The sequence below is a fragment of the Chiloscyllium punctatum genome, chromosome 29 (genome assembly GCF_047496795.1).
Source record: "Chiloscyllium punctatum isolate Juve2018m chromosome 29, sChiPun1.3, whole genome shotgun sequence".
NCBI classification, from domain to species: Eukaryota; Metazoa; Chordata; class Chondrichthyes; order Orectolobiformes; family Hemiscylliidae; genus Chiloscyllium; species Chiloscyllium punctatum.
In genome coordinates this window covers 76,954,493-76,978,488 of record NC_092767.1, presented here as the reverse complement: position 1 = coordinate 76,978,488, position 23,996 = coordinate 76,954,493, and the positions used below count along the sequence as shown (strand labels likewise).

At 43.0% G+C, this 23,996-nt stretch overlaps 1 protein-coding gene across 7 annotated transcripts in view; it reads right to left on the bottom strand.

Moving 5' to 3' along the window:
- Positions 1-2,468: 2,468 nt before the first annotated feature.
- The window catches only part of pak4 (p21 protein (Cdc42/Rac)-activated kinase 4), a 136,946-nt gene continuing 115,418 nt past the window's right edge, over positions 2,469-23,996 (bottom strand). For all 7 annotated transcript variants that reach the window (XM_072549527.1, XM_072549528.1, XM_072549525.1 and 4 more), the window contains 6 exons: positions 21,259-21,708; positions 15,055-15,188; positions 14,001-14,127; positions 9,143-9,268; positions 7,797-7,931; positions 2,469-4,656 (listed from right to left, as the gene is read on the bottom strand). In XM_072549527.1, coding sequence (XP_072405628.1) covers positions 4,501-4,656; positions 7,797-7,931; positions 9,143-9,268; positions 14,001-14,127; positions 15,055-15,188; positions 21,259-21,708 — 1,128 coding nt within the window. In that variant the 3' untranslated portion in view covers positions 2,469-4,500. The remainder of the gene's footprint in view (positions 4,657-7,796; positions 7,932-9,142; positions 9,269-14,000; positions 14,128-15,054; positions 15,189-21,258; positions 21,709-23,996) is intronic.

Genomic DNA, 23,996 nt, shown 5'->3' with positions numbered 1-23,996 from the left:
ATGAGAAAAAGAGACAATTCCAATTGTTTAGTGCACACTTTGACTTAAATCTTTTTTGTTTCCTTTGGAATAAAGAAGGGGCAAAGTTAGATTAAAAGGTTCAGAATTATTCAAACTTATTGCATATCGACACGTAACTCAGGCATTCAAATAAAAAGCAAAAGAACTATGGATGCTGTAAATCAGAAATGAGAACAGAAATTGCTGGAAAAGCTCAGCAGGTCTGGTGTCATCGGTGGAGAGAGAGTGACCCTCATTGAACGTGAAACATTAACTCTGAGTTCTCTCCAACAATGCTGTCAGACCTGCTGAGCTTTTCCAGCAATTTCTGTTTGTGACTCAGGAATTCTAAATAGTTTCACCTATGAATTACTGGCATCAGCTTACAAGCCATCATGTAGAAAGCGAGAATCCAGACAACAGAAGTGAGATCAGTGGTAGTGTTGCTCAGGAGAATAATGCTAGCCATTGCAGTAAAACTCTCTGCCCTTCTCTGAACTGTACCACTGGACCCTTTTGCATTCACTAGCCAGACCGACAGATCTTTGCTCAGCACCACAACTGACAACAGTTATGCCACTCCTTCTGTTACACTGACTAACCTTTTCCATTTAACTTTAACCCTTCTTTATTCCAAGGGAAATGAAGGATGCCAGTCAAAAAAAAAATCCCAATAGAGTAAAAAAAATTGAAATTGTCTAACTCGGCCAATATTGTTCCATTGGCTTGGCTCCTGGTGCAAAAGATCAAACCATTTGAAGGCAGAAACAAACACAGAACACTGGAAAAACTCAGCAGGTCTGGCAGCACTCCGGCAAACAGAGGTGACACTAAGTTTAAAACATTAACTATGTTTCTGTCTCCACTAATATTGCCAGACCTGCTGAGTTCCTCTGGCATTATTTTGATTTCCAGCATCCACAGTATTTTGCTTTTATTTGAAGGGAGCACCTTTTTTCGTGTGCAGCTGATTCGTCCAAATCTGTTTCAATCTTTTTGTACAAATACCCATGCTTGTTGAGAAAGGGGTCGATTTATGCTCAATCTACACCAGAACACCCAGCTTGCTGTGCAGCTTAAAGGCATTAATCTTGCCTTCAATGAGAACATTGGGAACAGAGTCAAACCAAGAGGGAGTATGTGAAAGAGTGGAAGAACAAAAGGGCAAGATTGAGGTTGGGATCAACAGCTGGATGAGGGTAAAACGGTTGATGTGGTGTATGTGGATTTCAGTAAGACATTTGATAAGGTTCCTCATGGTAGGCTATTGCACAAAATACAGAGGCATGGGATTGAGGGTGATTTAGCAGTTTGGATCAGAAATTGGCTAGCTGAAAGACGATACAGGGTGGTGGTTGATGGGAAATGTTCATCCTGGAGTTGAGTTACTAGTGGTGTACCACAAGGATCTGTTTTGGGGCCACTTTTGTTTGTCATTTTTAAAAATTATCTGAATGAGGGCGTAGAAAGATGGGTTAGTAAATTTGCGGATGACACTAAGGTCGGTAGAGTTGTGGATAGTGTTGAGGAATGTAGCAAGATACAGAGGGATGTAGATAAGCTACAGAGATGGGCCGAGGGGTGGCAAATGGAGTTTAATGCAGAAAAATGTGAGGTGATTCATTTTGGAAGGAGTAACAGGAATAAAAGAGTACTGGGCTAATGGTAAGATTCTTGGCAGTATAAATGAGCAGAGAGATCTGTGTCCATGTACATAGATCTCTGAAAGTTGCCACCCAGGTTGATAGGGTTGTTAAGAAGGCATATGGCGTGTTAGCTTTTATTGGTAGAGGGATTGAGTTTCGGAGCCACAAGGTCATGCTGCAGCTGTTCAAAACTCTGGTACAGCTGCACTTGGAGTACTGCGCACAGTTCTGGTCACCGCATTATAGGAAGGACGTGGAAGCCTTGGAAAGGCGATTTACTATGATGTTGCCTGGTATGGAGGGAAGGTCTTATGAGGAAAGGCTGAGGGACTTGAGGCTGTTCTCATTAGAGAAAGTGGCTGAGAGGTGACTTAATAGAGACAAAACAGATAATCAAAGGGTTAGATAGGGAGCCTTTTTCCTCAGATGGTGATGGCTAGCACAAGGGGACATCGCTTTAAATTGAGGAATGATAAATATAGGACAGATGTCAGAGGTAGTTTGTTACTCAGTAGTAGGGGCGTGGAACATCCTGTCTGCAACAGTAGTAGACCTGCCAACCTTAAGGACATTTAAATGGTCATTAGATAAACATATGGATGTACATGGAATAGTATAGGATAGATGGGCTTCAGATTGGTTCCACAGGTCAGCGCAATATCAAGGGCCAAAGGACCTGTACTGCGCTGGAATATCCTATGTTCTATCTTGAGTAGGGGTTTCCCATTTTGATCAACACTTCACAATTCACAGCAGCATAAACAAATATATACACACACACACACAATAAACGCAGTATGAAAAACAACAGAGACGGAAAACTCTGTAAAACTGTTTTCTAATCAGTAATTAGAAAATGTAAAAACCTTAAGTTCACCCTCTTGGCACAGTTTTGAAAAACACTCTTTAAACAGTAAATCTTGTTGTAAAGTAGCTACTCAAGAAAATAAGTTGCTGCATTCTCAAAAAAAATACTGTATCGTGTTACAAAAAAATTACAATATAAATATCCTTAAACAAAACCAGGCAAAGCCATTCAGTAGTCACTTCATCCATCCACACTGAGAGTGAAGCTGCATTCAGGACACTAGCTCAAACACAACTTCCCCAGGACACTGCTGCACTGAGCTGCCAGGAAACAACTTGTGGAAACCCTTCTATTTTAGATGAGACTTCTACAAGGGCATGGATTAATCTCAAGTTTTCGAACCAATTGCTCACGCGCGAGCCAGTCCTCTCAGCCCAGTTAGATAAATGCAAACCTCTAACGTCAGGAAGGTTGACAGGGCTTGCCCTTGTTGGATTCCACATCTCTGGAAAACTGGTCTGATTTCTTCCAATCCCCCAGTGCTGGGAATGGGGGTCGTCAGTATTGAAATGGCGAATTGTGGGCACTGGGCTGTTCTCTTGCACAGAGGGATAACTGAATTAGAAGATACTGATCACAGGAGACCTCACACTTGCCAAAGACTGTTCAGCCTTTCACTAAAGAAAAGGCCAAAATATGAAAGGTGCTCTCAAAAGGGACATGAGGAACCATATACAGCTAACAGGGATTTTTTGATGAACCACCTCTGAATTTATGCTGTGTGGCCATCTCACTCTGAATAAGCAGCCTTTTGAGTTTTTAATCACACCCCCATCAATGTCAAAAACACGTTAGTATGCGAAATAAACCAGACTAAATAGATCTTAATCCCCTCAGCTAATTCTCCTGACCTGCTTACAAAAAGTGCATCAGTAACTCCTTTTACTTGGCAAAATTATTCTGAGGAAAACCGTTCTTTTAGCACTCTACAACTTCTTTGTTTGAGATGAAAAAATGCCAAAGGAAATGATCTGAACGAAGAGGCAGGAAATTCCAGCATTGCAACGTTTGCATAGAGGCTTCCACAAGGTGCATCAGTCCCTGGTGAACAGGTACCAGAGTAGATAGGTGCCACCTAATTTGCCCCAATTCACAGTGTCTACAGTTAGTGTCCTCCTTTTTGAACAGAGGGTGCTTAATGCTTTGTGACATACACAGTGTCCACTACTTCGTGCATTCTACTGCCCACATTTATCATGCCTGATGTGATCCCAGGGTGCTAGGAGAGACTGCCGTTCCAGAACTCTGCATTATCAACTACGTCTATGCACACATCCCCCATTTTCCATCCCCTTAAACTGACCAAATGGTAAAATAAACATGCACAACCAATCGCTAAGATCAATGGGATGCAGAAAAGGCACTGAACGTACACATCATCACTCTCGCTCCGACAATACACCAGCATTCTTTGCCAAGATGAAGTCAGAAGATCGTTTCACAGGTAGCATCCCTCACTGCCTCCCTTACCCTCACCCTCTTCCCCCCCCCGCCCCACCCCATACACACACACACATACTGAATCCCGATGCATGCTTCCATACTGGTACAGCCACTATATCTAACAGTGTTTAAAATCAGTTCATGATTTGGAGGAAATAATCAATTCCAGTGTAGATCCTCTTAGTTGTTCTGTGTTCAAGCTACATTAAATCAACTCTCTTTAAGCAGTCTCTTTAAGTTACACTTTATAAATCAAAAGTCTTGGAGTTCAGTAGTATTACATATTCCTTTGTGGTTCCAACCCCCTTGAAAACAGTAGTGTCGAAGTTCAGAGTCAGAAGATCCAGTTGAAATGGGTGGTTGCTGAGGCAACAATTTGCCAGGGGTAGAAAGCGAATCTCTCAGGCCCACTATTCAGACAGGAAATTACCCTGTTCACATAAATGCCAAATGATTTATTTATGAGATATACGTTTCGAAAGTTTTAAATCAGATTCTTTCTGTTTCTCTCCCGATGCTGCGTCCAGCAACTTGTGAATTCTCTCACTTTATCCGATTTGCTCTCATCAGTAGTACAATGCAGGACGGAAGCCCAGCCTTGCTCAGGAAGGGGTGTTTCAGTAATTCGGAAGCCACTGCCCTCTGGGCGGGGTCTCGTACCAACAGCCGGTCCAGAAAGCCTTTTAGCAAGGGCGAAACCTAGCAGGAGAAAGGAGAAAAGAGGGTTCAGAAATAAAAACATCCCGAGAATGGTCACGTACTGCCTACTTTGCTCAACTGACAGCAGTCCTGAGACCTGGAACAATAACCCAGAAACAAAAGCTCAAATCCTTCCACCACAGTAGGGAATATAAAATAGAGTTACTCAATTACGTTTGGAATAAAATTAATGGAGATTATGTAAATAGCAGATTATTGGGAGCTCTTGTGGTGCTGTGGTAGTGTCCCTACATTTCAGTCAGGAGGCCTGTTTTAAAGTCTACCTGCTCCAGAGATTGTGTAATAATATTTCTGAACAGGTTCATGAGAAAACATCTTAAATACAGATTGTCCTAAAAGCCCACCTAGTTCGTTAATGCCTTTGAGAAAGGAAGATCGCTTTCCTCTCATGCCAGAGATCACAGGAATTAAGAGAACTAGGCCATTTGGTCCCTCTGACCTGTTCTATCACTAATCAGATCAAACAGGATCTTACTGACAGCCTCAAATCTCACCCATTCCCAATAGCCTTAGATTATTGACTCACAACGGAGTCAATCAATCAGTTTTGAACATGAATATCTTGAACAAAGTCAGTTACTTAACAACTGAAGGGAGAGGGAGGCTAAAGTCAGAACCACAGTCCTGGTGCTGGGCTCTGACCCAATATTGACTGGAATTTGTTCCTAAGCGCTCTCTCTTCCCTCGAGCTGCTCTTTAAAACCTCGGTCTTTGACCAAGCTTCTTGCATGGCTCAGCATCAAATTTTGTCTGATAAGAACTTTCCTTATCAATTGCTTTGAATGCAGACTCTTGAATGCATTCAGCCTTAGATAAGAAAACAATTTCAGAATTTGGGATGCTAAGGCAGCTTTGAGGGAGGCAACAGCCATTAGTGACGCAATAGCCTCAGTGTTATCATTAGACTACTAATCCAGAAACGCAGCTAATGAGTAAATAAACTACATAGTGAGTTTTGAGAAAAACTGTAGCTCAGGTTGAGGTTCTTGATGTAGGTTTGCTTGCGGAGCTGGAAGGTTCGTTTTCAGACGTTTCGTCACCATACTAGGTAACATTAGTGAGCCTCGGGATGAAACGGTGGTGACATGGCGCACTTTCTATTTATGCGTTTAGGTTTCCTTGGGTAGGTGATGTCATTTCCTGTGGTGATGTCATTTCCTATTCTTTTTCTCAGGGGGGTAGTAAATGGAATCCAAGTTGATGTATTTGTTGAATGAGGTCCAGGTGGAATGGCAAGCTCCTAGGAATTCTTGTGAGTGTCTATTTGCCTTGTCCTAGGATGGATGTGTTGTCCCAGTCGAAGTGGTGTCCTTCGTCCTCTGTATGTGAGGATACTAGCGAGAGTGGGTCATGTCTTTTTGTGGCTAGTTGATATTCAAATATCCTGGTGGTTAGTTTTTTGCCTGTTTATCCAATGTAGTGTTTGTTACAGTTCTTCCAAGGTACTTTGTAAATGACATTAGTTTTGTTTGTTGTCTGTATAGGGTCTTTCAAGTTCATTAGCTTCTGTTCTAGGTGTGTTGGTGGGTTTGTGGGCTACCATGATGCCAAGGGGTCTGAGTAGTCTAGCAGTCATTTCCGAGAGGTCTTTGACTTAGGGGAGAGTGGCTAGGGTTTCTGGACGTGTTTTGTCTGCTTGTTTGAGTTTGTTGCTGAGAAATCGGCGGACTGTGTTCACTGGGTACCCATTCTTTTTGAATACACTGTATAGGTAATTTTCCTCTGCTCTGTGTCGTTCTTCTGTGCTGCAGTGTGTACAGTATCCTTACATACAGATAAGGAAGGACACCACTCCGACTGGGACAACAGGTCGAATTGGACAAGCCACACAGAGACATGCACAAGAATTCCTAGAAGCATGGCATTCCAGCCTGAACTATCAATAAACACATTGTCTTGGACCCCATTTACCACCACCTGATAAAAAGAATAGGAAATGTCACCACAGGAAATGACATCACCAAGGAAACTTAAACACAATTAGAAAGTGGGCCATGCCACCAGAGGGTCACTGATGATACCTGGTATGGTGACAAAACAATGTCTGAAAACAAACCTTCCAGCTCAATGAGCAAACCTATATCCATAAACTACATAAATTCAGACTCCTGAATGCATTCAGCTTTAGATAAGAAAACAATCTCAGAATTTCTAAACTTATATAAATAAAGCCAAATAGACAAAAGTTGTTATTTTTGCAAAGGTTTTCCACCCTTAATATGTTGTATGCTTTTTTTTTGTAGCAGCCAGACACATCCTTTCTCTGGGGGTGAATGGATAAACTTGCTGAGCAGCATTCTCTCATTGGTTCGGGAGAGGGAAAGTGCAATGAAAGTTAATCGTGATCTGGCTCTGTATCTGCAAGCAGCTGGTTGGTGGCTCACAGTCAGCTGACTGGGTGAGGAGACACCAGCTTTGGAGCTGAAGCTTGCTGTTACAAAGAAACTTTGGTGTCACTCTCAACTCCAGGGTGATGAAAAAGTGATTAGGTTATAACACATCTTGACTTTTAAGTTTCAAGAGTTTAAAAGTGATCACTCCAATAAGACACACATTTCTCCAGAATTGTCAGCAGTCATTGGAGCAGAGTAGATTGTACGGAGATGTTATTGAAAGGGGGACTTGATAGGGCAGATGTGTCGAGATTTGTTTTCCTTGTGGGACAGTCCAGGACCAGAGGGCACAATCCCAGAATAAGGGATCACCCCTTTGAGACAGAGATGAAGAAAAAATCCTTCTCTCAGTGGGTGGTGAATTTGCAGAATTCTTTACCAGAGAGTGTTGACAAGGCTGGGTGTCATGCAGTATATTCTAGGCTGAGAGAGACAGATTTCTAAGGGAAGTAGGTAGGGGAATTAAGGATTATAGGGAAAAGGCAAGAAAGTGGAACTGAGGATTATCTGATCAGCCACAATCTCACTGAATGATGAATGGCTTCTACTTCTATGTCTAAAGATGTTAATAGTCCCAAATTCCTGCGACTGCTCAATTCACTGAAGCAGTAAAGATGAGGAACCTATTTTTATAGGTGTTGCCAATCTCTGGATTATTCCACTTCTCTAAGTGCAGTCTATTCCTCACTGAATAATACTTCTGCATTAATGAATCATTCACATTACCTTTTGGCCATTCTTCAGTTTAGGCGGCAGATTGTCCCGTATCATTTTCATGGCCTTCAGAGGAGGCTCATTGAAATATGGAGGTTCCCCATCGACCATTTCAATTACCATGATACCCAAAGACCAGATATCCACCTGGAAACAAAGCGAGGGCCATGAGTTACTCATGCTCAACAAAAAACATGAACAGCCCTTGAACCCTTAGCACTGTCCTTCATGCAGTTAACAAGGCATCAAGAAAGAAACCATTGAAATATTTTCAGAATGATAAAAATCAGACAGCTAATAAAGACAGTTACTTGTAGTGATTGTAATGAGATCGCCAGGTGGACCTCATAATGGGGCTCAAGAGTGTGGTGCTGGAAAAGCACAGCAGGTCAGGCAGCATCAGAGGAGTAGGAAAATTGACGTTTTGGGGAAAAGTCCTTCATCAGAAATGAGGCTGCTGTGCTTTTTCAGCACCACACTCTCGACTCTAATCTCCAGCATCTTCAGTACTAACCTTCACCCTGATTCAGGCTGTTAAACTGGTCCAGTCAAGGAACCCTGGCTGACAGATATAAACAGGAGGGTCAGAGGTTCTGCTCACTCTGGGAGCTGGCTCAGAGGAAGCTGGAGCCTTGTCAAGTATCATGGAAATGTAAAGTTGGTTGACTGGGTGACAGAATACCAGCCTCTGGCGAGTTATTTCATAGTCACTGAACATAATGATACTAAAAAAAAGTTCCTCCGCTGCTTTCTCAATAACATAGCAGATTTCATTCTCTCTGACCACATATTTATGACAAGAGGAAAAAAAATTCTTGTCAACTCCGATCAAATAACTAGTTTAATCAGAGAGAGTTAAATTTAGACTCAGCTTTAGACACAGCACCCTAAAACCTGTGTATAGGTGTATATAATACTCAAGGACTGGAGACTGCAGTCCTGAAAATGGCCGTAATGCAACAACCTGAGTCAAGTGGCTGTTCCTCACAAGCAGTTTTAGAAAGCTATTTGACTATGGAGAGCATCGCCAAACTAGTGCTCAGCCAACATCTTCTGATTCTCTTCATAGAGAGTTGACGTTAAGTGTTCAATACTTGATTAGTATAACTCAACCAATAGAAAAGGTCAAATCTGGGTGCTCTTGATTTGTTCAGCTTACTGCTGTGGTTGTGTGCTGCACTTTTGTTTTTACAGAGGCACAGCTGACTTATTCCACTGTGTCAATATGAAACAGGCAAGTTTAATTTTCTGTGAAAAGGCATTTAGTTGGTTATATTAATATGAATGCCAAATTCAATTGTAAACAACATACTGACTCTCCATCACTTCCCAATGCAGAAATAAACCGATGATGTTACCTCTGGTCCATACGGCAACCGAGAGATTAACTCTGGTGCCATCCAGTAAGGAGTGCCCACCAGTGACTTGCGTCTTGGTACATCTTTTGATACCTGGGCACAGAATCCAAAGTCTGAAAGCTTCACCTTTAAAGAAAGACAAAAAGAATGACAACTAAACTTCATAGACATTAACTCAGAGAGAAACAAAAGCAGCCAGAGAAACCCAGCGTCTGTGGAGAGGAAGCAGTTTATGTTTTGGGTCCCGTTACCTTTCTTCACAACTGGGTCACTGGACCTGAAACAGTGACTCTGCTTTCACTCCAGATTTGCTGAGGTTCTCCAGCAACTTCTGCTTTTGTTTCAGGTTTCCAGCATTTGCAGCTCTTGGTTTTCTTTTGGTTTAGTGTACAACTCAGAGACTCTGCTTTCAAACCTAAATCAAGTTGCAAGCGACCCTGTTAGGGTGATTCCTTTCTAGTGAAAAAGTCAATGTAATTTTTGAGTATCCTCTAACATTTCAGATCAGATTATTTCAGGATGGACTACAGCCCCTTAAAACCTCATGTTTATATTCAAACCCTCCCACTTGCCCCATTCTCACTCTCATTCAGATATGTTTGCTCCCATGACACCATGATACCAGTGAGTTTGATCCTGTGCTGACCTATTAGCAAAGTGTAGTAATATCCCACTGTGGGTTACTGGGCATCAAGCAAAGCCAGGACATATTGAATGCAACCTTATTATCAAGTGCAGAGAGAGCTGTTAACCTGGGGCTGATGCTGACAGTGCTCACAGGACAGCTCAAGTCTAGGGACCTGTGCATTTACTCATTAAGCCACAGGGAGACAGGATCACATACAGAGCCAACTGTGAGATGTCTACATGGTGACCGGCTACCCTCTTCCCTATGAACGAGAGCAAAAGTTACTTATCACCAGGCGAACAGAAAAGATTGTAGTACTGGATTAATTAGTTTCTCATCCTAAAACAATCAAATTAGCAAATGTTATAGGATGTCATTTTGAGGTTGTACAGGACATTGGTGAGGCCTCTCCAGGAATAGTGTCCAGTTCTGGTCTCCCTATGATAGGAAGGATATCATTAAGCAGGAGAGGGTTCAGAAGAGATTAACCAGGCTGTTGCAAGGAATGGAAGGTTTAGTTATAAAGGAGAGGTTGGATAGGCTGGGACCCTTTTTCATTAGTGCAGAGAAGATTAAGAGATAAACTTATAGAGGTCTATAAAGTCAAGAAAGGTGCAGATATGTTGAGTGGTCGGTGTCTTTTCCCTAGGATAGGGAATTTCAAGACTATGGAGCATATTTGTAAGGCTGGATGAGAAAGATTTAAAAAAAGACATGGAGGTAATTTTTTGTTTTTACAGAGTGGTTCATGAGTGGAATGAACTTCCAGAGGAAGTGGTGGATGTGGACACAGTTACAACACTAAAAAGATATTTCGACAAATACATGAATAGGAAAGGTTTGGAGGAAATAAGGGCCAAGCACAGGCTGGTGGGACCAATTTGGTTTGGGATTATGGTTGGCATGAACTGGTTGGACTGAATGGTCTGCTTCTGTGCTCTGTGACTCTAGGACTTCATGACTATAAACCAAAAGAAGAATTTTGTGCTAGCTTTGTCTTGTACTCATCAGGACAATTCACGAGAAATACCAACGTAAAGGGAAAACCACATTTTATACCGTGAGTATTTTACACACACAAAAAACTTTGACAAGATGCATTTATTTCATTATTATTCAATTCTATATAAAAAAAACAATTTGTAAACAAAAAAAAAGAAACTTTAACTTTGTCTCTCTAATTTCAGACAAGACAGATTTAAAATCTTGCTTCTGGGGAAAAATCAAGTTCAACTTTGCCCTGTGCAGTACCTTTTGCAGCCACAAAGGGGCATCCAAACCCTACAGGATGAGAATTATTTCAGTCACTATGATTATCTATGTTCTTTTCATGACTGGACTTATTGAAGTTCACCAACACCATTTTTACTCCACAATTGAAGGGTATGATCACAGCCCAATTGAACAGAACATCTACAAATGAGCAAGAAACAGTCTTAGGGTGGAAATTCCTTTTTTTTGACAACCAGTGGTTTTCATGGATCTGTGTCCTGTTCCATCTGACTGCTGGCAGTCAGTCTTTCTAGGTTTGCTGAGGACTTTGGAGACAGAAACTGTGTCTTATGGACAAGGTGGAGATTTTATTTCTTACTTTGATGTTTCTAAACTGCAGTCCCTAGCACCATCCATTCACCAAAAATGCTCCCCAAGGTATGAGGAAGTCAGTCAGTCAGTCAGTCAGTGTAAGCAGGAGACCACAAGCTCACTGCATTAGGACAAGGGAGAGTGAATGAGTGAGAAGGGGAAAAGCAGGTGAGGGGCTTAGGGCAGGTGAAGGTAAATGAAGTAACAGAGCACATTTCAGAGAAGGAAAGCAATTGAACAGATGAGGACTGGGGATTTCAGCACCGACAATAATTAATTTCATAATGTTTTTGGATGTAAGTTTGCTCGCTGAGCAGGAAGGTTTATTTCCAGACGTTCCATTACCCTACCAGGTAACGTCTTCAGTGGGCCTCAGATGAAGCAATGCTGAAAATTCCTGCTTTCTATGTTTAGATTTCTTTGGGTTAGTGATGTCATTTCCTGTTTTGTTATTTCCTGTGGTGAAGTAATTTCCTGTTCCTATTCTCAGGGAGTGGTAGACGGAGTCTAACCCGATGTGTTTGTTGATAGAGTTCAGGTTGGAATGCCATGCTTCTAGGAATTTTTGTGTGTGTCTTTGTTTGGCTTGTCCCAGGGTGGATGTGTTGTCCCAGTCGAAGTGGTGTCCTTCCTCATCCGTATGTAAGGATACTAGTGAGAGTGGGTCATGTCTTTTAGTGGCTAGTTGGTGTTCATGTATCCTAGTGGCTAGTTTTCTGTCCATTTGTCCACCTTAGTGTTTGTTACAGTCCATGCACGGTATTTTGTAAATGACATTAGTTTTGTTCATTGTCTGTAAAAGGTCTTTCAAGTTCATTAGCTGCTGCTTTAGTGTGTTGGTGGGTTTGTGGGCTACCATGATGCCAAGGGGTCTGAGTTGCCTGGCAGTCATTTCTGAGATGTCTTTGATGTGGGAGAGTGTGGCTCGGGTTTCTGGACGGGTTTTGTCTGCTTGTTTGGGTTTGTTGCTGAGAAACTGGTGGACTGTGTTCATTGAGTACCCATTCTTTTCGAATACACGGTATAGGTGATTTTCTTTTGCTCTGTACAGTTCCTCTGTACTGCAGTGTGTGTTGGCTCGTTGAAATAATGTTCTGATGCAGCTCCGTTTGCGAATACCGTGCAAGAACTGTAACAAACACTACATTGGACAAACAGACAGAAAACTAGCCACCAGAATACATGAACACCAACTAGCCACTAAAAGACATGACCCTATCTCACTAGTATCCTTACATACAGATAAGGAAGGACAACACATCCGTCCTAGGACAAGCCAAACAAAGACACGCACAAAAATTCCTAGAAGCATGGCATTCCAATCGGAACTCTATCAACAAACACATAAAGTTAGACCCCATCTACTACCCCCTGGAGAAAAGGAACAGGAAGTGACTTCACCACAGGAAATAACACCACCATAGGAAATGACATCACTAACCCAAAGAAACCCAACCATATAAATAGAAAGCAGGAATTCTCAGCAGTGCTTCGCTGGAGGCCCACTGAAGACATAACCCAGAAGGGTAATGGAACATCTGGAAATGAACCTTCCAGCTCAGCGATCAAACCTACATTCAAAACCTCAACCTGAGCTACAAATCTTCTCAAAACTCACTAATTTCATACAGTTACAGAAATGTACAGCATGCAAACAGACTTTTAGTCCAACTTATCCAAATCGACCAGATATCCTAAATTTTTAGTCCCATTTGTTATCGTCTAAACCCATCCTATTTATATACCCACCCAGATGACTTTTAAATGCTGTAATTGTACCAGCATCCATCACTTCATTTGGCAGCTCATTCCATACATGCATCCCCTTTGCCTGAAAAAGATGCCCCTTAGGTCCCTTTTATATCTTCCCCTCTCACCTGAAAGTTATGCCCCTAGTTTTGGACTCCCCTACCCTGGGAGAAAATATTTTGACTATTTATCCTATCCATGCCCCTCATGATTTTATAAACCTCTATAAAGCCCCCCCCTCAATCTCCATGCTCCAAGGAAACCAACAACAGCCTATCCAGCCTCTCCCTATAACTCAAACACTTCAACCCTGGCAACATCCTTGTAAATCTTTTCTGCACCCTTTCAAGTTTAACAATATCTTTCCTACAGCAGAGAGACCAGACATGAAGTCATAATTTCTGTAGCAAGGTCTCTATAAAGGAGAAGAAACAGAGTAACCCCCATTGGTAAAGTGCCTATGCAGATTATATGTGGAGATTGGGGCCATCTTCACAATCAAAGGGGGTTCGTAGATCCAATAATTCAGCTCCTTCATAAAGGTGTCCAGTTGGGTGAGTTCCCAGTGTCCTTACCAATGTACCCCTCTTTCCACAAGCATTTTATCAGGGTGGGGCTGGGGGCAAAACATCATGCAATGTCGTGAGGGATAAATGACTGGTCGCTTAATTCAAAAACAATAATGTGACTGTTGATCCATATCCCAAACTTTAAATGTTCAATAGTATGTATTTTGCATTGGATAAGCACAGCCTAAAGACTATTCTTACCAGGAATAATGCAGATAGATAGGGGAATTCCCAATCATAATTTAAATAATAAAAAGATGCAATTTTCTATTCCCATCTGTTTTCCCAGCCTTGTCCTTCAAAGTGAATTAATTAGTATTACACTTACCCTTCCATCGTGTGTTAAGAGAATGGAGTCACTCTTAATGTCTCTGTGGATCACACCCTGCGCATGTAGAACAGCTAACCCCTTCAGAACAGACAGACAAACGGTTGCTATCTGCTCTTCATTCATCCTGTAGTACAGAATTCAACATTTGTCAGGTTAATTAATGCCAGTAACCTTCAGGAGAAAGATACTCCAAGACAATTTTAATTCTTTGTTACAATAACAAGATAAAGAGACATTTATAAAAGGCTTTGCTGCTGCCAAAACTGAAGTGGCTCTTGTGGCTCTGTGGTATTGTCCCACCTCTGGGCCAGGAGATGTGAGTTCAAATCCCAACTGCTCCAGAGGTGGGATTAGAAAAAGCAACCAAAATGGGGGTGCATGTTTAAGTGGAAAAGGCTAAAATTTTACTTCAAGGAGAACACATCATAATTGTCCAAAATTGAACTCAGGAGCGAAATGCATTTTCAAACTAAATGTAATCATTTTAGATTAAAATTTCCACTTTGCTGTGCGCCCTTCAGCTGTTCAGTGTACATTTTTAAGTACATCTTCACAAATCTGTGTTGCACATTATTCCTGGATTGCAGTAACCATGTATAGGCATATGATTTTAGAACAAATTCTTCAGAACGTAGGAACCTTTTCTCCTCCACAGAATTGCAGGTCTCAGAGGCTGATGTCTGGCCTATTCTAACTCTTTTTCAATGGATGGCTCTGGTCAACAGTTTGCCTTTGCCTCACTGCTCTCTGGACCAGCTCAGCTGAAACCAGCCAAATTAATACACATATCACTACAGCACCAGCTTGTAACTGTGTGTGGGGGTGATTTCCCCCCCCCCAACTCCTGCCACCTCCATCATATACCAACCCTCTTCAGAGCTGTCGACCTCACTCCCGCAAAGCAATCAGGAGCTGTTTGCAGAAGTGATCAGAGAAGGGAGTCACAGTTGCACAGCAATTGCCATTTCACACATTTATGTGCCACTGCAGACGCTGATCAGTCTTGCATTAAAACATCTCATCAGTGCTCGCTCCAATAGGCGATCCATACCTGGTATGCGTTACAATGTCAGTTAGCGCTCCTCCTTCCAGGAATTCCATCACCACCCACAGCTCGTCATCTACCAGGTAACTATTGTACATTTCCACAACATTTTCATGATGGTAGTCTCGCATTATCACAACCTGCAGAGAAACAAAAGGAAGGCATGTGTGAGACTGTGACTGAGCTCACACAGACAGCTCAGTTATAATCTAAAGAGGCAATCTCCCTCACCAAAATTTATTGCTCATAAAACATTTTATAGCCAGATCGCCGTGCTATCCTCAATCTGTTACGGGACAGCCACGCTCACATCTTGGTTTCAGTCAGACTGCGGCAGCCTTTTACATCAGATAGTTTTTTCAAACTCAAGTTCCAAAACACATCAATGAAATATATTGGAATGTAAGCTGCTTATTATTAATAACCACCGTACAGGAATGTAAGTCCAAGCATCAGAGACTACAGTTGCAAAGTGTCTCATGGCATTGGACAGGCAAGTGTTCAAACCTGACCTCCAATTTGCAAAAGGGAACTCAGCAAATCTGGTCCTTGGGGTCGGAAGATTCCAGTCTAAGTGAAGGGGTTTAAACACACACTACACAGAAACAATATGTAGCCCGAACAGTCAAGGGTAACGCTACACACAAGCCTCAACCCCTTCTCTACTTCACCTGCCTTTGTATATTTAACTAGAACTTAAATATATTTATGCCACTCAACTTACTGCCATAAGGATAAGTTCCTGGTTCTAACCACTCTGAATATGGATGCTTTCCCTGAATTCCTTATTCTCAATATCTTCTGGAGGTGGCCTAGCAAGCTGTTCAATTGCTTAATAAAAAAACCCAAGGCACCAATACTCCAGCCCTGTAATAAACAAACATAGACACACGTGGACTGCAGCAATGCATTGTCATTTTCTTATCAGCGTTTGGAAACTAGGCAATAAAATGGTGGCCTTGCCAGTAATGCACACATCCTGTGCATGAAGTATTTTCAAAAATATTATGGTCATGATGGCAGGCACTCAGGGCCATTGCAAACATTCATCAGTAACCTTCAAGCACAACTTGTGTTGAGGAGCTTCTGGTTTGCAAGTCAATGCTACAACTGTGATTAGACTATGTGCAGCTGGTGCAGCCAGACCTACTCTGGTATCAGAAATGGCTTTTGCAAGTAAACACCAGACTTGGCATAAGTATATTTATCATCCTGAAATTCCAAAGTGACTGCAAAATAAATGCTTAGCATGGCTCCAATTCTTCTATACTCCATGTAGCTTTTCTTAAAAACTCAACTCAAGAGTTTAAATTCCCACAGGGATGGCTCCTTCTTACAAAGTTGGAGGAACGCCTCATATTCCTCCTTGGGACCCTGCAACCAATTGGGATAAGTGTGGATTTCAACAGCTTCCTCATTCCCCCCTCCCCCCACATTACCCCAGTCCCAAGCCTCCAACTCAGCACCACCCTCTGGACCTGTCCATCACTCCCCCTTCTGACCTGTCACCTTCTCCCTCACCTTTATCCACCTATCGCTTTCTCAGCTACCTTTTCCCCAAACACTACGCCCTCCCATTTATCTCTCAGTCCCAGCCCACAAGCCTCATTCCTGAAGAAGGGCTTATGCCCGAATTGTCCATTCTCCTGTTCCTTGGTTGCTGCCTGACCTGCTGTGCTTTCCAGCACCACACTCTCGACTCTGATCTCCAGCATCTGCAGTCCTCACTTTCTCCTGGTTTCTCTTGTGCCAGTGCAGTCCCAGAGCTGGACCCCAAGAGGATGCTCATTAATGCCTGAGCACCACATCCTCATTATCCACTGTAAGATCAGACCAAGTTCACAATGGGGCCGAACAGAATTAACATGGATCCACTTTACATAACCAGGTTATATGGAGGCCACGTCATTGGACGGTGGGATATTATTTTGCCAAGCCATGATTCCGATCATTTCAGGAGAAATCCTCTGCCCCACTGCCTTGAGGTCAGCCAGTAAATATACCAGGCAGCAGAAACGGTCCAGGTTCAATTAAGGTCCCACACTACCTCAAAAGGAGACTTGCATATTTAGGCTGGGGCAGCGTGCTAGAAAGAGCAAATCAATTGCAATTCCCTTTCCTGGTCAGAATCTGGTGGTCCCTGCACCAGAAACTGCATGGGGATTTAGCAAGGTGGTGACTCTCCCACAGTCGAATAACCCACAAATTCTAATCATGGAGGCTCACAAATTACGACTTCAATGAAGCTTTAGTTCTCATCCAGTCCTCAACCTGTCTCACCAACACTGACAGGAGAACACTGAGCCAGGGGATACTAGCAACAGGGGAGTTGGAACTGACTGACTGATATGAAACAGGTTTGTGGTTAGTTACATTTTCAGGCCAGAGGAAGATTTAATGTGGAATCCTCCAGGGGTCAGTGTTTGGGGCCTTTACTTTTGTTGATATACATTAATGACCTAGACTTTGGTGTATACAACACAATTTCAAAATATACAGAAGATATAAAACTTAGAAGCAATGGGAGTGGAGAGGAAGATAACGTAGAACTTCAAAAGCATGGAGACAAGGTTGTGGAATGGTGATTTTAAAAATTTATTCATGGATATCACTGGCCAGGCCATCATTTATTGCTCAGCTGTAATTACGCAGACAGCAGGCCACATGTAGGCCTGACCAGGTAAGAATGGCAGTTTCCTTCCCTAAAGGACATTAGTGAACCAGACGGGTTTTTCAAACAATCAACACTAGATTCATGGTCATCATTAGACTCTTAATTCTAGATCTTGATTGAATTCAAATTCCACCATCTGCTGTTGCAGGATCCAAACCTGGGTCCCCAGAGCATTACTTGGGTCGGTGGTTTAACAGTATAGTGATACCATGAGACCACTGCCTCCCTTTGAAGTGGCAGATGAAGTTTGATTCAGAGAAAGGAGGGGTGATTCATCTTTATAGGAAGAACATGAAAGGACAAGAAGAAACAAAGGAGCATCTCTAAAAGGGGGCACAGGAACAAAGGGATCTGGGTTTGGATATTCAGGGATCATTGAAGGTGAAAGGACTGGTTGAGAGAGCAGTTAATAAAGTGTACAATATTCTAGACTATATTAAAAAGGTACAAAGACAAGGCAATCACGTTGTACTGATGGAAGACAATTATTTGCCTTCAGCTGGAATATCACATCCATTTCTCAGTGCTGCACTTTGGGAAGGATGTGAAGGCATTAGAAATGGTGCAGACAAGATTCACAAGAATGATTTCGAGCATGGGGAACCTCAGTTAAGAGAGGGCAGAACAGTTTTTCTTGAAGAGAAGTCATGTTAGGTATGGACAGAGTAGATCAGGAAAAACAGTTCCCACTCAGAGCCTCTACAGTGTGGAACTGAGCCATTCAGCTTTGAGCCCACCTAAACCTGTCTGCCCTCCACTCACCCTGTAACTGCATTTCCCATGGTTAATCCACCGAGCTTGCACATCCCTGGACACTACGAGCAATTTCCTATGGCTAATCCACCTTAACCTGCACATCTTTGGACTGTGGGAGGAAACTGGAGCACTCTGAGGAAACCCACGCAGACACGGGGAGAATGTGCAAACTCCACACCGACAGTCGCCAAGAGTGGAATCGAACTTGGGTCCCAGATACTGTTAGGCAGCAGTGCTAACCACTGAGCCATCGTGCCGTTTTCCTCAAGAAAGGATCAAGAACAAGATTTAAAGTAAAAGATTCAAAGATAGAAGACAGAGGGTGGTGGTGGAGGGTTGTTTTTCAGACTGGAGGTCTGTGACCAGTGGAGTGCCACAAGGATCAGTGTTGGGTCCTCTACTTTTCATCATTTATATAAATGATTTGGATGTGAGCATAAGAGATATAGTTAGTAAGTTTGCTGATGACACCAAAATTGGAGGTGTAGTGGACAGCAAAGAGGGTTACCTCAGATTATAATGGAATCTTGTGCAGATGGGCCAAAGGGCTCAGAAGTGGAGTTTAATTTAGATAAATATGAGGTACTGCATTTTGGGAAAGCAAATCACTTATACACTTAATGGTAAGGTCCTGGGGAGTGTTGCTGAACAAAGAGACCTTGGAGTGCAGGTTCATAGCCCCTTGAAAATGGAGTCGCAGGTAGATAGGATTGTGAAGGTGGCGTTTGGTATGCTCTCCTTTATTGGTCAGGGCATCGAGCACAGGAGTTTGGAGGCCATGTTGCAGCTGTACAGGGCAGTGGTTAGGCCACTGTTGGAATATTGTGTGCAATACTGGTCTCCTTCTTATCGGAAAGATGTTGTGAAACTTGAAAGGGTTCAGAAAAGATTTACAAGGATGTTGCCAGGGTTGGAGGATTTGAGCTATAGGGAGGGGTTGAACAAGCTGGTGCTGTTTTCTCTGGAACGTCGAAGGCTGAGGGGTGACCTTATAGAGGTTTATAAAATCATGCAGGGCATTTCCCTGAGATGGGAGAGTCCAGAACTCGATGGCATAGGTTTAGGGTGAGAGGGGAAAGATATAAAAGAGACCTAAGGAGTAACTTTTTCACTCAGAGTTGTATGTGTATGGAATGAGGAAGTGGAGGAGGCTGGTACAATTGCATCATTTAAAAGGCATCTGGATGGGTATATGAATAGGAAGGGTTTGGAGGGACATGGGCGAGGTGCTGGCAGGTGGGACTAGATTGGGTTGGGATATCTGGTCGGCATGGACGGGTTGGACCGAAGGGTCTGTTTCCATGCTGTACATCTCTATGACTCCAAATAAAAGTGATATTAAAAAAGAGCTTGATCAAAGATTAAGTAGTTAGGGTCTGGAATGCACTGCCTGAGACAGGTGTAGAGACAAGTTGAAGAGAGGCATCCAGAATAAAATTCCACTGTTATTTGAAAAGGGACAAGGTGCAGGTAGGAAGCAGAAGAATGGTACTGAGCGAACTGCATCTTACAGAGAGAGGTTGGAGACACTATGGACAGAGTGACTGCTTCCTGCACTGTTACAATTCTGTGATTCTATGAACTACTGAAGGAGAAAACAAAAGAGCGACAAACGTTGATTCTCCTGCTCCTTGGATGCTGCCTGACCTGCAGTGCTTTTCCAGCAACACATTTTCAGCTCTGATCTCCAGCATCTGCAGTCCTCACTTTCTCACTCATACTTGAAGCCTCCTTCCAATATATGACACAACTTTCACTTTAGAAAGCATGGGGTGTTTATGCATTTGGAGGCAAAATGTCACCACATGTTAATAAAAGCAAAATACGTGGATGCAGGAAATCTGAAACAAGCCCACAAAATGCTGGAGAAACTCAGCAGGTCTCTCTCATTAGCCTGCATCGTAACATGCAGGAAGGGCTCCCCAGTACTTGTCGCTCTTTTGTTTTCTCCTTCAGTAGTTCATAGAATCACAGAATTGTAACAGTGCAGGAAGCAGTCACTCTGTCCATAGTGTCTCCAACCTCTCTCTGGAAGATGCAGTTCACTCAGTACCATTCTTCTGCTTCCTCCTTGCACCTAGTCCCTTTTCAAATAACAGTGGAATTTTATTCTGGATGCCTCTATTCAACTTGTCTCTACACCTGTCTCAGGCAGTGCATTCCAGACTCTAACTACTTAATCTTTGATCAAGCTCTTTTTTAATATCACTTTTATTTGGAGTCATAGAGATGTACAGCACGGAAACAGACCCTTCGGTCCAACCCGTCCATGCCAACCAGATATCCCAACCCAATCTAGTCCCACCTGCCAGCACCTCGCCCATGTCCCTCCAAACCCTTCCTATTCGTATACCCATCCAGATGCCTTTTAAATGATGCAATTGTACCAGCCTCCTCCACTTCCTCATTCCATACACATACAACTCTGAGTGAAAAAGTTACTCCTTAGGTCTCTTTTATATCTTTCCCCTCTCACCCTAAACCTATGCCATCGAGTTCTGGACTCTCCCACCTCAGGGAAATGCCCCTCATGATTTTATAAACCTCTATAAGGTCACCCCTCAGCCTTCGACGCTCCAGGGAAAACAGCACCAACCTTTTCAGCCTCTCCCTGTAGCTCAAATCCTCCATTCCTGAAGAAGGGCTCATGCCCGAAATGTCGATTCTCCTGCTCCTTGGATGCTGCCTGACCTGCTGCACTTTTCCAGCAACACATTTTCAGCTTCAAGTATAAGTAGCCTACGATTACCAGTGTCCAGAGATCTCAGTGCCCACATTACCTCGTTGAAAAGCAGCTCTCGCCTCTGCTGTTTCCGCAAGTCCATTTTCTTCACAGCAACCAGCTGGCCTGTGCTCTTCACCGTGGCAATGCAGACGATCCCTGTCGACCCTTCGCCAATCTTAATAAAGTTTTCCAGATACGTTCTTGGGTCGCCAGGGTCCACCACCATCTGGAGAGCTGCCTTGAACTGCTGGTGGGACACCCGCTGTGGCTCACGGTGGGGTGACTTCGACTCGAGTCCTTGGGGCTGTGCTGGGTACGGAGCCTGAGAGTTCGGCTGTGCCACACGTGGCAAGTGTGTGTCAGAGGAATGAGGCACCAAGGTCTGGTGTGGCGACTCAGAATGGCCCGGCCTGTGCTGACCACGCTGTGCTTTACTCGCGTGACCCAAAGCCAGGTTGGGGCCATTGTGTCGGACATCATGCGGCATTCCTGCTCGATGATCAACCTTAACAGTAGACAGGGAGAAAAGGAGATGGTCAGCATTGTTTACACAAGGACACATGCACATCCCTTTTTAACTTTCATGGGACTCTCCTCAACTACAGCCTCAGTTATGTCACCACCTTAATTATCAACATTAACAATCATCATGGAACTCAACATATTGGTATCAATATAGAAGCAATGTTCCCTGTAGTCACATTCAAAAACAACTTGGAAAGTTCTGAACTACATGACACAAAAACACATTCCCTATGTGACTCACTCAATTCACAACACCAAACTACCTCCACCAATGACCTGTAATTGTCAGTTAGCGCTGGAGAGTTAATGTTGTACAGAGCTGTCTACCACCATTCTAAGCTTTAATGTAAGGCATTAGACATATTCCTGCATGATTAATCACTAAACAAACACAGACTGTCACTGTGCAATGTTGGATGCTCCAAGTTTCTCAAGTTAAATTGTCGCTCCTGGTTCTCCCTCATCACCGTTGTCAGACCAGGAGCCGCCAGTACCTCACCTCAAAATTCATTAATAGATTTCAAACCAGAGGGTGAAAAGTGAGACTAGATGCAAAGCTGTTCCTTTATTGAGGCATGAGATATATCTGCTTCCTACTTACCAAGCCAGCAGTCCCTCTGTACAAGTCCCAAGACATTTTCTAATCACCTCGTCCACCCCCCCCCCCCGAAACAGAAATGTTCTAAACCCAGACTTCTGGAGCCAGATACTTATCACTGCACCACAAGAGCCCTCTCCATATTTTTAATCAGCCTGCTCAGATTACGTTCTCTGGGGCAGATGGGACTTAAATTTGAGCCTCCTGGCTTAAAAGTAGAGGCCCTATCACCATAAGAGCCTGTAAAAGTAATCAAACAATGTCCTTCACACATGGATCTTAATATAATTAAGATTAGGAAAAACGACCACTTGGAAAGGGAAAATTCTATATAGTGTGCTTGAGACTAAAGTGGAGATTATAGACTTTAGCACATATTTGAGTGACAGCTCTATGTTCTCTATATTGCCATATAACCCTGATCATCAATGGTAAACTACATAGTTGTGATAGAAATGGCCTGGGTACACACATCGCATTCCGACATCAATGTCATGTGGCAGGAGAGTTCATGCGGAAACACAGATACATGCCAGCCCTGCTCCATTGTGTCTAATCCCATATCCAACACCATCTTAGTTTGAGATTCCTGGTGCATCACACCAAGAAGGGAGCCAGACTGCTCCAATGGTGCCTCTAGACTATTGTAGAGTCTTATAGCACAGAAAGTGGCCATTCAGCCCCACTGCCCTGTTCTGGCTTTCTGAGAGCCTTCCATCGTGTAGGCTGTCCAATAGGATGCAGTCAAATAGGGACAGAATGGAGGGGGCAGAATCACCAGGAAATTGTCACACACCTAGTCCTGGCTGGTTTGGAGATAACCTTTGGGTGGACTGTTCACCTGCACAACTAAGGTGTAGAACTGGGAAGTCATCAGAAAGTAATTAGAGCGCAACCTAGCTTTAAAGTGATATCAAAACATACTTACTCCTGTAGAGATCCTACTCTTGACCTTATTCTGACACACAAGGTTTTTGTTAAATACAATGCAAAGATCATACACCTCAAAAAGGTGCAGCTGTAACAAGATAAACCATTGTTCCTAAAACATTGGGACAGTCAGCTCACTGCCTTCACCACATCCCCTGGCCCACATCAAACTGCAATTCAACAAGGCTCATCTTCTACTGTTAGCTGATCTTAATTTCATTCAAATTATCCAAATGCCCCAAAACCTATCAGATTGTCTGCAACATATTCATCACTGTGCATCCACAGCCCTCTGGGCTATAGAAGTTACCAGACTCTCAATGTGTTTATCATCTCAGTTCTTAATAGCCAACACTGTACAGTAGGACCACTAACCCTGCTCCAATTCTAGAATCAACAGCGTCTCAAACTTACAAGTCACTTCTTATTTTACTTAATTTCTCCTCACAGGACAGTGCACTGACCTGGGAGAGAGATAAACATGTGCCAGAGATTGCAGCATAAAAAAAGTGTGCCAAAATGAATGAGAGCAAGCGAGAGAGAGAATGCGTGAGCCAGAAAGGGGACGTTGGGGTGTGGGAAGCAGGAGGGACAGCATGCCATAAAGGAGAGAGCAAGTGCAAGCCAGAAAAGGAAGGAAGCAGTTACTGCAGCTGACTAACTTATCGCAAATGACTATTAACCACTTGCATATCTGTATCCTAAATGTCATTTAGGGATCTCAATTCTCACAGCTCACA